The sequence below is a fragment of the Chelmon rostratus genome, chromosome 17 (genome assembly GCF_017976325.1).
Source record: "Chelmon rostratus isolate fCheRos1 chromosome 17, fCheRos1.pri, whole genome shotgun sequence".
Classification (NCBI taxonomy): domain Eukaryota; kingdom Metazoa; phylum Chordata; class Actinopteri; order Chaetodontiformes; family Chaetodontidae; genus Chelmon; species Chelmon rostratus.
This window is the reverse complement of record NC_055674.1, coordinates 17,503,606-17,516,672: the sequence shown is the minus strand read 5'-3', so window position 1 is coordinate 17,516,672 and position 13,067 is coordinate 17,503,606. Positions and strand designations below refer to the sequence as shown.

At 45.5% G+C, this 13,067-nt stretch overlaps 1 protein-coding gene across 2 annotated transcripts; it reads right to left on the bottom strand.

The window, feature by feature from the left end:
• Positions 1-181: 181 nt before the first annotated feature.
• On the bottom strand, positions 182-12,448 carry zmp:0000000896 (caspase recruitment domain-containing protein 10). 2 transcript variants are annotated; one of them, XM_041957087.1, is made up of 24 exons: positions 12,300-12,448; positions 9,819-10,061; positions 8,751-8,888; positions 7,713-7,899; positions 7,237-7,375; positions 6,038-6,247; positions 5,727-5,846; positions 5,498-5,623; positions 5,151-5,330; positions 4,960-5,049; positions 4,496-4,550; positions 4,341-4,378; positions 4,157-4,245; positions 4,004-4,050; positions 3,670-3,790; positions 3,394-3,571; positions 3,057-3,180; positions 2,719-2,959; positions 2,446-2,515; positions 2,209-2,311; positions 1,930-2,088; positions 1,689-1,801; positions 1,377-1,492; positions 182-1,199 (listed from the first exon to the last, which is right to left on the bottom strand). In XM_041957087.1, exons 1-24 carry the CDS (start codon positions 12,304-12,306, stop codon positions 992-994), a joined length of 3,102 nt encoding a protein of 1,033 aa, XP_041813021.1. In that variant the 5' UTR covers positions 12,307-12,448; the 3' UTR covers positions 182-991. The 2 variants fall into 2 exon arrangements, with proteins under 2 accessions (XP_041813021.1, XP_041813022.1); XM_041957088.1 differs by having other exon boundaries at positions 2,449-2,515.
• Positions 12,449-13,067: the final 619 nt, after the last annotated feature.

The window sequence follows — 13,067 nt, the reverse complement described above, 5'->3', positions numbered from 1 at the left end:
TGGTATGTTTTAAAGTATTTACATAGTCTAGAGTTGAGTGCATGTGTTTATCAAGTAAATGTAAAATTAGTTGTTTTTTTTTCCATTACTTCTTCAGATTGTTAGTAGTTTCCTCAATCAATCTAGCTACTGTACTGATGTCTAAATGTCTGCTGTTGTTATATTTCAGTTTATTTGAGCACACAAGTGTGACACAATCGTGTTTTTATGATTAATTTATTTCTTAAACTGGTTACAAAACGAAAAACAAAGATTTGGCAGTTCAAAAACAAAATCATTTGGTCACAGTGATCTACAGCCTCTGTTGCAGTATATTGTACAAATGCAGCCCTTGCTGACTTTCAGTCATACACAGCCCAGCTAAAAACTAGTCATGAATTTAAACAATTCTGTGTGGATATGACTGCAGTTACACCAGTTTGATACTAAGTGTGACCTGTATAATTAGTTTACATCTTCAAGATTATGTCAGCCCAAAAAGAAGGACACTGTCTTTATTGTAAATACAAAATGCAGATTTGTACTCTCCACTACATCCCTGCTTACAACATCCCCTTCAGCTATACCCTCACAGCTCAACTATGTCCTCACAGCTTAACTTTCCACTCACTTCATGACTGAATGCCTGGTGACACAAATGTCCTAAAAATGGGTACCTTGTGTGATCAGTTATATAATAAAACTGTAAGTGAAGTAATGTCTGTGCTGACATGTATCGTCTTTGCTGGGTCAAATCTGTTTTAGTTTGAATTTTTTTCCCACTACTCTCCTGTTATTGCCAGTCCAGCATGGCTATATAGGTGAGAATTATAATATTCCTGTTCATCTGTACATACATAGGCTGAATCTGAAGAAAAAACTGATGATCTAACAATTGATAATCCTTTATAGAAACCTGGCTGTTGTTTGGTGCCTGCTGGCAGCTGCCAAATTCTTTATTCAAAGACAGGAAAATGAAGTAAACATACACTTTCTACACAGTTTCTCTCCTCTACTGAAGCCTATCCAGTTCCACCCATGCTACCGCCCTCTGCTGGCTGTGGATGGCATTGCATATGGCTGCCAGCAGCTCATCAGTGCAGCTCCAGGCGCTGGGCTCCAGGGTGTAGTAGAGCAGGGGCAGTGTCTCCAGCTGCAGCTCTTCGGCCTGGCATACCTCCTCCATTATGCTGTCCTCTCCACACCGTGGAAAAAACTTCCTGTTTCAAGTGTTGGAGGGTCACATGTAGCAAGTTAGAGGGAAACATGTTGGTTTCTTTCAAAACCTGTGAACCTGGACAAGCCTGACTGAAGTACCAGCTTAGGGCTATGATCTGAAGTGTACCACTATAGCCCTGAATTTACTGTTCATGCAAAGCAAATGGATGTGCACACACCTCAGCTTCTTGTGCTTCTTGTTTTTAGGGCGGATATGGATGACGATGGGGTAAATCTCCTGTCTTAATAAGCCCTCAACACTGTGCAGCCCCAGCTCCAGCAGGCAGTGCTTGTCCTGAGACAGAGACCGGGAGTGAGATTTGGATAATGTGTGACAACCTACATTCATTCTTATTACCACAAACGTGTTCTTCTTCCATAAAATAAACAGGAAAAAGAAGGTGTGGCCATGTGTTTGTTTGACAGGAGAAAAACAATAAGATTATCTTTTTGGGAAACACAGTCAACAGTTGTGTGTTTTTTTTCAATACCTGGCTGATGATATCCTGTATTGACTGCAGCCGTATGCCCAGAGCCTGCTCTGGACTGCAGGAGTCCAATAAGAACACTCTCTTGTCTCGTCTCTCTGAAGCCTGGATAGGCTCTGCAAACAGGAAACAGAGGGAAGAGGAGACGGGGGTGTATCATTTGAGGGTCAAATAAGGAACCACCTTTTTGTTCACCTTTGTTTGGGGCATCAGGGGTGATTGAGTGTGTTTGCTGTGCACATACCTGGTGGGCAGGTGTTGAACTTCAAACCAGACTCTGCTGGTTGCAGGAGCCTCTCTATGAGACCACGAGAGAGAAGAGAGGGGGAGAAGATGACCGGCCGCTTGGTGTGAACGTGCACCGGCTGCACTACGCTGTACGGGATCAAGTGCTCCTCGTGACCTGAGGGGACAGGCACGCATGAGGGTACATGCGCATCAAAGCAAAGTGCACACATACGCACACAGAAAACAGATTCATCATGCAGATTTGGTGTTGCATTCGGGGAACACTGTGGCTTACGTTTGCTGAGTGTGTAAAGGACCTGCTGTGTGGAACCGATCCCACGGCAGCCGGGGTCCACTGCCTTGACCAGTCGCACGCGTCCAGATGCTTTCTTCAAGAACTACAGGACAATTGAGAAAAATACACATCTAATAGTTGTGTCAACTGTGGTTAGCAGGTCTTTGATAGTTTGGTTCAGCACAGTGACTGAAATTGAGCTTGATGTTCACATCATTTCAATATGAGCAGTCTTACCACCTTCTTCTTGAAGTCCTTTTGCTCCAGGGCCATCTTACGTAGCCTTACAAGCAACAACTGTTGTGCCCTGAGATTGAAAATGGTACAATCCAGGTTATGGACACTCTAATTCTACATAATTAAAATGCTTGGGCTCACTTTTAACATACTTCATACTGTAATTCAAACTAGGCTAACATCTGTCTTGCAGAACGAGTATAAAAAAACATTCTCGTTGGCCTAAATTGAAATCAAATAATATAGCATTAAATGAAGATTTAATTGTCGTGCCTGTTGTAGTTGGGCATGGTTCCTGCCTGCAGGGGCTTGGCTGTGTGCGGGTCCACCAGCGAACAGCGCCAGTGGTACTTTCCATTGTACTTTGTGTCTGTGACGTGTATGATGTCGTCACAGGACACACCCAGAGACGGCGGGTCACCGAGAGGCTCCATGTTGAGATTGACGCGCACATAGAAGGAGTCAGCACCCATAAAATTAGGTGCAGAGAGCTGGGAGCACAGCTTGGAGTACCCTGAGGACAGGAAACAGAAGAAGAGGCGGCTTAGTCCCTCTGTCTTTCTGAGATATGAATGGACATTTCTGTCAGATCTCTGAGAATACGGACTCACCCTCTGGGTTGCTCTGGTGTTTGAGCGTTGAAGGCTCGGTCCACCACTGCAGAGAAAAGTGGGCTACCTCAGCAGTGCACTGGCTCAGCAGCACACTGCCCCCACCAAACAGAACCCGCTCCAGCTGGACAGCATGAAGAGAAAACAGCATGTTACACCAGCCTTGCATTCTTCTCTTCTTTTCCCTCTCTCTTACATTAACTGCAATGTGCATTTGTTAAAAAATGCATACATAAGCATTACCTGTAGCACACATTCTCTAATTGAAGCATGTCTTCGCATATACACACAAACAACTCTCACACATATGATTAATTCACCATACAGACACACACACCTCCAGCAGCTCACTGCCCTCCTTCAGCCCACATTGTTCAGCTGAGGAACCGGCTCTCACATGGCTGACAAAGATCCCCGTTCGATTTCCTCCAACTATCACAATGTCATCAGCTAGACTGGATCTTCTGTGCTTCGGTGAGACGGGGGGGCTTGAAGATGGAGAGCTGGGGGGTATCCTGAGAGACGGCAAAGATGGGCAGCAGCAGATGAGGATGGTGGGGCATGCACATGAGGCAAAAACGAGTGACAGGTGGCAAAAATCATGAGGTTGTACCTGGGAGCGCTGGGGTTGGGTTGGTGTGAGGAGACTGCAGGCAGGTTGACCAGGTCAGGGGGGAAGAGATGAGAGTGCAGGGAGTTACAGGAATCCCACAAAGACGTTTCACTCTGCTCACCTGAGGACATCACAGAGCCTCATAATGTAAGCTGACAATGTGCTACTGCACGCAAAGAAAGCCAACCCAGAGCTAGACTTTGATACCAAATTAAAACAATTATAGAATCACACACAATTGCTTCATTCATTTTCTTCTGCATGACTGATAACTAATGGAAGGTAGTAAGCACCTGAAGGTGGTTCATGCAAAACATGACAGAATCACATTTACCTGTGATGTTATCATTCTCATCACTGCCCCAGGACTCCAAGTCAAACCTTCTCAGAGCACAAAAAAAATGAATGTTAATCAAAGGGAGTCAGTTAGAACAGGCTGAAAGTATGTATCGGCAGGGCTGGAGGTGCATGGAGCTGATGAACTCACTCTGTGTTGAACCGCCGGTTGATGGAGTTCATACATGGAGGAAAGGGGAACGTGGAGAGCCGATTTATTTCCTTTTCATTGTCTTCTGTCTGAGGGTAGAGAGGTAAGTAAAAACATGGCGATTCTCACTCGTTCATTCTTTCTCTCTTTTTTGCTGGATCGTGAGCAGAGCCGTGATACTCACTGACAAAAGGAGATTCTCCTCAGAATTGCAACAAGAATCTGTGAAAAAGCAAAAAGATTTTTTTTTATAAATCAAGCATCTATATAAAATAAATCAGGCGCTTTCCTGCACAAAACTTGAGAATTGCCATCCAGGCGTCAGGGCACACAACTTACCCTCTGTCTGTCTGTCTGCCTCTGAGTTTTCATTGGCTTGGCCTCTAGAGGGCGCCTGTGGCACAGACAAACAAGTAAACATGATGTGAACTCATAGCTAGTGAGAGGTGTTGTGCAGGTGCTAACACGCTGAGAGTTGTGTAAGTATCTACTACAGTGTCTCATACTATAGACAATAACAAGGTCTTAGTGCAGCTGAAGAAATGCACTCTGCAGTCCAAAAGCTCCATTCCTCACATAGTGCAATAACAATGGGAGAAAACATGTTGTTGCAGTCTCCAGAACAGTTGAGAGCCGTGGAAATGATCCTTTACACAAAGAAGAGGTTACACTACATAAACAGTAGCTACAAGTCCTCTGATTGACAACAGCACCACATTCCTTCAATTGGTTCTGATGTAATTCATGGCTACGGCGAAGGTGATTCTACTGTTATTATATAATAGTTGAATACCAGCTCCGACCTTTCGCAGCAGCAGACGGGGTCTCAAGTCCAGGCCGAGGGAACAGCAGGGGCCGTAGCACTGGTCCTCGCTGCACAGGGACAGGTGGGACTGGGGGGCAGACACAGGGAACGGTCTGTGTGTAAAATGTTCTGAGGTTGCAGCAGGATAAGGCTGCGCTCATAACTCACAGTGCTGGAGCGTTAACTCACACAGTGCAGGCAGGGGCTGCTCTGCTTCACCTGATCCCGACTCCTCTCCCTCTCTCTCTCCAGATCCCTCTGCTGCTGCTCCAGGTTGGCCTGCAGCTCCGCAATGCGTTTACGCAGGCGGTTCTTATCCAGCAGACAGTCGGTGTACTCCAGCTGCAGGCTGTCTCGACTGTGCAGAGCCTGGTGAAAAGATGAAATAAGAAGTTTGCACGGTGCAAAAACTGTTCAGAATAGTCAGGGATGCTACTATGTGGGGAAACTGAATCTGCACCAGGCTACACACCTGCAGGCTCAACTGCAAGACAACGTGGGCCATGAGTCCACGTTGACACTCCACTCATACTCACCTGGTCTCTCTCCTTTTCCAGCTCCATGATCTGGTTGAAATAGGACAAGCTCCTCTTCTGCTCAGTGTCCCAGTCCAGCTGGAGAGTTCTCACCTTCAGCTGCAGCTGCTCGCTCTGCGACTCCAGCTGCAAACATCGTTTACTATGACAACCTCTTCCTTTGACAGCCAATCAAACTTTTCAACAACTGATAATCTAACCTTAAAAATCATTTGTGACAAGTGTTCACCTTGTCCCTGTGCTCCTCAGCGCTCTGTAGCTCCCCCTGTAGTCTGGTAATGATATCACAGAGCTCCTGCCTCTGCTCTGCAGACTCCCTGCGGTCCTGCTGCAGGATATCCATCAGAGCCTCAGGTAAACAACAGAGAGGACATTTTTAGGACATTAAACACTGCACCTTTAGAGACATCACCAGAAAAAGGCTACAAAATATTTGGCTTGAGGACCATAAGGAAAAAGCACTGCAGTTGATTCAGACTCAAAAAGAGACAGTTATAGAGGAGCTTTCAGGTGATTAAGATAGTAGATTTAAAAACATACTATGACTCCATTGGCAGGAACTGAGTCCCTCATATGAGTTCCTTTATTCTCAGCTTTCTGAACCTCAGGAGGCTGCAGCGGCTCTTCTGGTAAAGCAGGTGGAGAGCCGTTTACTCCATTAGAGAGCAAACTGTTTCTTTTTGCTGGCGTATGAGTCCCTGGAGCATCGTGTTTCTCTGCTTCTGTCAGCCTGGACCTTAGCTCCTCTATCTGTATGGAGAAGAAGCAAAGCAGCCATGAAGACATGCAGCCTTTTACTTTTCTACACCAGGCATGTCTCACGCTTAACCACACTAGCAGGCTGTTTATCAATATTAATGACACAAATAAAAATTTGTAAAATAAAAGACACACAAGCCTTTTGCACTATAACTACTGAGAACTTGCCAGTGCAGGTCTGTTATGGAGGATACGTGGTGCCCTCCAGTAGGAAGTAGCTCGGGTAAATAAAAAGTAAACTTCAGTGTTCATTATGCACAACTTCAAGTCTTCAACAACATCAACAACTTCAACTTCTCCTACATACCTATATTAGCAGGCACACTGCACATAAGGTTACAAGACCACAGTAGAAATAATGCATTGGTTTGATGACATCACCATCTTTCAGGGAAGAATTAACCACAGATATTTTCAGGTATTCATAGCCAAGCGGTTTGCACCACAGAGGTATGGTCGACAGGTCGTGACAGTGCCCCGACTAAATAGAAGTGAGGCTGATAACATCTTCATAGCTGGTTGGAACTGCTCACTTCAGTTCTTACGTTGCAGCTGCGTGCCAGCTAACGCAGTTTCACCTGCGCTGCCTGGGGCAGTGTTATTTGCTGCCTTATCAATCTGTCACAGAAAAACATTCATGTTTTTTCTTGCAAACAGACCCTTGTGTTAAATAGAAATGTGTGGCCCCCGTGGAGCACCTAAAACAGAAGCTTAAAGCTGGCAACAGGGGAAAAAGCTGGGGGGCTTGTGACAGGAAGATCACTATTATTAGCAATTTGACCATTTCTGCAGCCTGGATACAGCTGCTTTTCCAGTCAGAGTGAGCTGAGGAATGCGGTGGTAGAAGGGAATGACTCATTCTCTCAGTGAAAGACGAGAAGAAAAAACATACTTCACTTTAACCCTCCAAAGGTAAAAAGTGGTGGAATTTACATGGTAAGAGTTTCTGTTTTTTCCTACGCTGTTCCCATGCGACCTACCTGCCTCAGTAGCTCTCTCTCGCGGGTGGAGGCCTTGCCTTGTTCCTCCAGGGCCCTGGAGTACTTCACAGCCTGCTCCAGGTGCCTGTCCTTCATCTTACCCAGCTCTCGGCTGGCCGACTCCCAGTCCTGTCGCAGCCTTGACATCACAGATCATTTTTTCCTCATTGACTCATTTTTGTGCAACACAAGGTAAACAGTATGTTTTCTGTGACCTGCATTAAAAAGTTACGCGGTCACGGATTCACTGTCGCTTTAATTCACTCACTGAGGCTTCAAGACAAAATTATTATCATGAATCAGGTGATTCACACAGCAGGTTTCCAATCTCAAATGGAAACTCTTAATTGTCGGAGAGCTTTGCCCAAATAAAGTGAATGACTGAAGATGTAAAATGTCAAAAAGCAGCTGGTGATCCTTCTATAAAAACCCAAAGTAACTGGGTTTCCCTCTAATATCAGTATGTGTACTGGTACCTCTCCAGCTGCACCCTGTCATGACGTAACTCCTGAGCTTTGCGTTCAGCGCGGCTGCGCTCCTCCTCCGCCATGCGGCAGCGCTGAGACAGGCGGCGCTCGCACACGCGGCTGTTTCGCAGCTGCTCCCTCAGCTTACGCACCTCCAGGAGCAGAAACTGGGTCAAACCCTCCGGACCCTCCTCATCTGGGGAGTAAAGAAAGGTGGAGGTTACGGATCATGGGGGCTTTTGGTTCAAGTATAGAGTAAACGTGCATGCACTGCATATACTGGTGAATACTTTGTGAAAGGAAAGGGAACCAGCATTTGTTACTAGCTTTCCTCTCAAGTTCCCATACTGCCTCTCTGATCTTGGTTTTAGAGACCATTAGTGTCAAATGTCCGAAGCCTTTCATTATATTCGGCTTCTTTATCATGCCTTTCATTCCTTCATGTACTCTGCAGCATCATTATAAAGAATTGTGTGCTGAGCTCTGCAGAGAGTACTTATCTACTAGATACACTGAACACTTGTGAGTGCTTGCATCTTGGGTCTGTTTGTCGGCCATCGAACATTCAGACATAAACTTCTTTCAAAAGATCAAATGCTTTAACTCTTGTTTCCTACACGCCACTAAAGAACCTTTTCACATCACCTCCAGCCAATCACAGTTCTGGTTAGCCTTTCTAATCATTACATGCATTCACTGGAATATTTCAATACTGTGTCTATTTCCGATGAATTAAAGCGTCTTTTCATTGTCCATGAAAATTAAGATATATCAAAGTAAGATATTTCCCTCTCTTTTCCCTCTGTCTTCTCTTTGCATATATGAACAAGAAAAATCTAAAGCTCTAAAGAAATTGGGGTTATTTGCTCAAGAGCATATCAAAAGCAGTGTGACTGTCCTTACAGCGGGTCACCAGTTTGTAGAAGGGCTTGGAATAAGTCGTGTAAGGATTTTGGTTGATTAAGGATCTGAAAGGTGTGACTGAGCTGTGTGACATGTGGCGAGCCCGCACTTCTGCAATCCTCGACATGCAAAATCCCAGCTTACCAAGTATGAGGGAGCACCGCTGCGTGGGCTGCTCTCCAGTCAGCTGCGTGTACTGCTCTGGGTGGTAGAACTCCAGCGATTCCATGAAGGCTTGAAGACCTCGCTGGCCCTGACCGCGCAGAATGTCCAGCAGACGGCCTGTTCGACGAAAGGGAAAAACAAAAGAATTAATCACTACCCCCGGCAGTTTAGCCCAGCAGTAGAACTGCTTCCTCTTTGATGTGAGTGTCATTTACCCCTGCAGTAATTTCCACCCTGACCATGATGAATGACTGCCTGTGGGATGAGCTAACTCCCTGGCAATGAAGCAACTACGATACGACCTGGGTGCTCAGGTGTTTGTCTTCATCCTTGCAACATCGCCCCTTCATCTTCTCTGTGTGTCTGCCTCACACTCCCCTTTACTTTCAGCGCCGTCTTTCATCTTACTCTCTGCTTAGTTCCTGCCTGTTTCTCTCACTGCAGCATTTGTCTTTGCCCACCTGTTCGTCTCTGACAACCTGCTGCGCAGTCATTCACACATAATCTTTTTCTTCTTTGGGGGTTTTTACAAAAGATCCACACTACTCATACTTGCATGTCGTCTCCCTGTATTTTAACCCATGCTGTTTGCTATTAGCAGCTCCTGATTGCGACCCACCCACGGATAGAGACAGCTATCACTGGATTGCTTTGATACAGAGGAAGAGGTAATAATTCTCAGTCATGTTCTGAAGTTATGAGGAATGTCTTTTTTTTCTATGATTTCTAGTGCGATTCACGTGTTCCAGAGCCGCTGCACCTGCAGCCATATCGGTAAGAACGCCACAATACAATAACCATCCTGTCCCTTTCATCTCATGCCACATAATATCTTTGCCTCATCTGTGGTGGATTATCTATCATGAGCAAGTTTTAAATATTAATCTCTTAATCATTTTCATTAGCTGCTTCATGATCTGAAGCAATATTTGGTCTTTTATGTCACCTAAACATGATTGAACCTGTGGAGGTGCTGAGATTAGCTGGATGGCTGATGTCACTATGGCGATGCATAGATGTTTGCATGTGGGATGCTCCAGGTCTCACCGGCCTTGCTGATGCGCAGCGGGTACTGAGTGGAGTTGAGCACCTCGTCTTCATCCTGCTCGTCGATGACCTTGCACTGGCGCAGATACGGGGTGAGTTTGGCCGGGTTGAGGATGCGGGTGAGCTTGTGCCGCACGCCCTCCACGCGATCCCAAAGCTCCTCACAGCGCTCCTCTGACCACGAGGGAGAAGATCGCACCTCCTCCTGGGATATGCCCCCCTCCTCCGCCCAAACGGTGACACCTGCAAGAGGCCGAAGAGTTACAGGCAGCTCAGGTTTGAGTCCTCAAACAGAGACGAGAAGACAGAAAGTTCGAGAGTGTGTTGTTTTTTTTTTTAATCTTGACCCCAGGAACTTTGTCACGCTTCAAAGCTGAGTGCCAGATTGACAGATATATCTAACGTCCAGCCCTAGACAAAATAATTTTCCCCATGGAGAATTCCACAGTTTGTTTTTGTCTGACTGCGCTTATCTGTGTCTGTGTGCAACTCTCACAGTGTGCTACAACTATGATTTCTGAACAATCACAGTCTGATAAGGGGACAAGGCAGCAGAAGCAAACACATGAAATGCCTTTGTGAACTTTTAAAATCCCTTTAATTTCAGCCTTAATTAAAAATCTTGTTGGCCCACAACGCTGACTGAATAGAAGTCATTCTTGAGGATGCATTAAAAGGATTAGTGGATTTATCTGCTGGCATAGTTATGGGATGACTGATGAGATTACTGGAAATCTTCTGGGGAACACTGAGGGGGATTTACTCCCTACGATATCTGGCAAAGTCTGACACATGAACATTTACCCTGAAGCCATTTGCATTCACAGACAGCAGATATGCTGCTAAATCTTACGTAAGATGACAAATGTTTGCATCAGTGAACTTATATTTCATACACAGTGAGAGCTAGTGAGTGAGTTAACAGCAGCAGCGGTTTTATACACTGTTTAGTGCCTGTCGAGCCGTGGGGCTGCTGTTACGAGGGCCATAAACTGCAGTGGGGAGGACACTTTGTGGGTCAGTGTCTCAGAGCGCTGGAATGAAAACACTGGCATGACTCACACCGCACACCTAAAAACACACCAGGGGACTGCGGACAAAAGCTTTCTCAGCCCCATTCACTCCACACCGCGGAGGAGAGAGAAAGTGAGTACAGGAGTTTGCTTAAAACCAGCTAAATACATACTTGCACTAACTCTAAGCTGTTTTCTGGGTTGTCTACATGCAGTAGTCATAATAACAGAATGGTTAATTGCAAGAGAGGGAAGCTTTTAGTTTGGTGTCCCAAATCCAGTGAACATGGCACACTATAACAACACAGGCCCCTCAAAGCTGTGTGGATGAACAGGCAAAACCCCCACCTCTAATTTCTGTTGCTTTAACAAATGTAGTGAGTCCGTTATAATCACAGAGAGTTCCAGGCCACCACTTTCTTTCTCATCTCTCACGCTGATCAGCCTAAGAAAGACTCTCATTCTCGGCTCTGGTAACGTGTGAAGGGACTTTGTCATCTGCTCATGAGGAGAGCTGCTCTCTGCAGCTGATCGGAGCTATCTGTGCTAACAGGCAGGTCGAGGCAGGCCCTGGAATCTCTCTCATTACCAATAAACAGTCTTGAGACATTGTTCTCATGTGATTACCACTTAACTCCTCCTCTGTACACACAAGGTAATAAAAAAAGAAGTTAGAATACTATCCTGAAGCTACTATCACCTTTTCTTTGAAAATGATTGACAGCGCCCGATTAGAATTAAGCTCCAGTGAAAACTGTCAAAAATCTTTACTGCAAAATGAAGATTGCTTAAAGAATTATTATAAAAGATAACATGCTGATAACATATTCCGACAAGATGTACAGGGATTTCATTCGTTTGCTTTCTTCTTTCTGTTCTTTTTCTTACGATCAGATCTTGTTGAGATTTTTTGTGTCGAAGTTTGGAAAGTGTCTAACTCCACAGAATGAAAGTTATAAATATGAGACGAGCTTTTGCATTTGATCTGACTACACACACACACACACAAAAAAATACTGTTAGTAATTACCAGGAGCTTCAATTCATGGTTCATGGTTTTGTTCTGGAAAAAGTGTGAAATCAACTGATTACTGATAAAAAAAAAAAAACGAAAACCTGAATGCAACTTGATCCACTAAAGCTTCATTCAGCCAAAGCATCACATTTCACAGACTGCCAGTGAATGCTCCACATCTAGAAAACACGCACATCAGTGGACTCAGCAGTACAGATCTACACATGTCCGAAGACTGTATATACTGAAGTGGATTATTGTGTAAAATATGAGAATTAAAACTGCTGTTTTGATACTTCAGAGACAGTAGTCTACTTCACTGCGATGACACAAAGCGGAACCTGAGAACTTTATCAGTGATAACAAACCACTAACAGGGCACGGCACAGCCTCGCTGCCTGTAAAGGAGCAGCTTTACTCATGTCTTGTAGTACTCGAGTCTCGCTGACTTACCACTCATGTCTTGTACTTGCTTGAATCCGCTCTGAAGATGTGGCGACCAGCCGCTCTACATCCCCTTCAGCTCCAGTCCGGAGCGAAACTGCGCGCTGACAGATCAGTGTGTGGGCGCCACCTGACTGGAGCGCACACCTTTGGCCCCTCTGATCCTCCACCCTCGGTCAGCCACAACCAGCCAATCGGCAGCGGAGGGGAATGAAGACAAAAAAAAAAGTCTTATCTACCAGCTCATCACAGCGGATGTCCTCCGACAACCCCGTCTCTGCTGATCTGGAGAGACCCCTGTGTAATGTCCGCACAGCTGAGCCCTTAAGCGCTAGATGGCGCTTTCAACCAGTGATTGTGCTCTCACACAGCTGTCCCAACACTATAGCAGTAACTGTTAATGTTACTGTATATTCTCAGAGGTGAGGAGAAATTAAGGAGACCCTCCAGATCCTACACGACTGTTTCAGTTAATTAGAAGCTTTGTCATCAAGGCTTGTCACGGAAATTTGTCAAAGAATATGACTCATTAACTTTGTGAGTCACTTCCCAGGTGCCTCGCTGCCACGAGGAGCACAAATAGCTCCTCACCTTGTAAAAACGCAGGAGCGACAGCTTTATGTGTCAGGACGTTGTGCCCCGGCAGACTGCAGGTTAGTCACCGGCACAAGCAGGACGAGCCGGGCTGATCTGGAGTTTCATCCTCACTCTTCGTTTGTCTGTTTGTTTGTTTGATCCGACGGCTGCGCCGCCTCGGGCACCACCCACGGATCGACT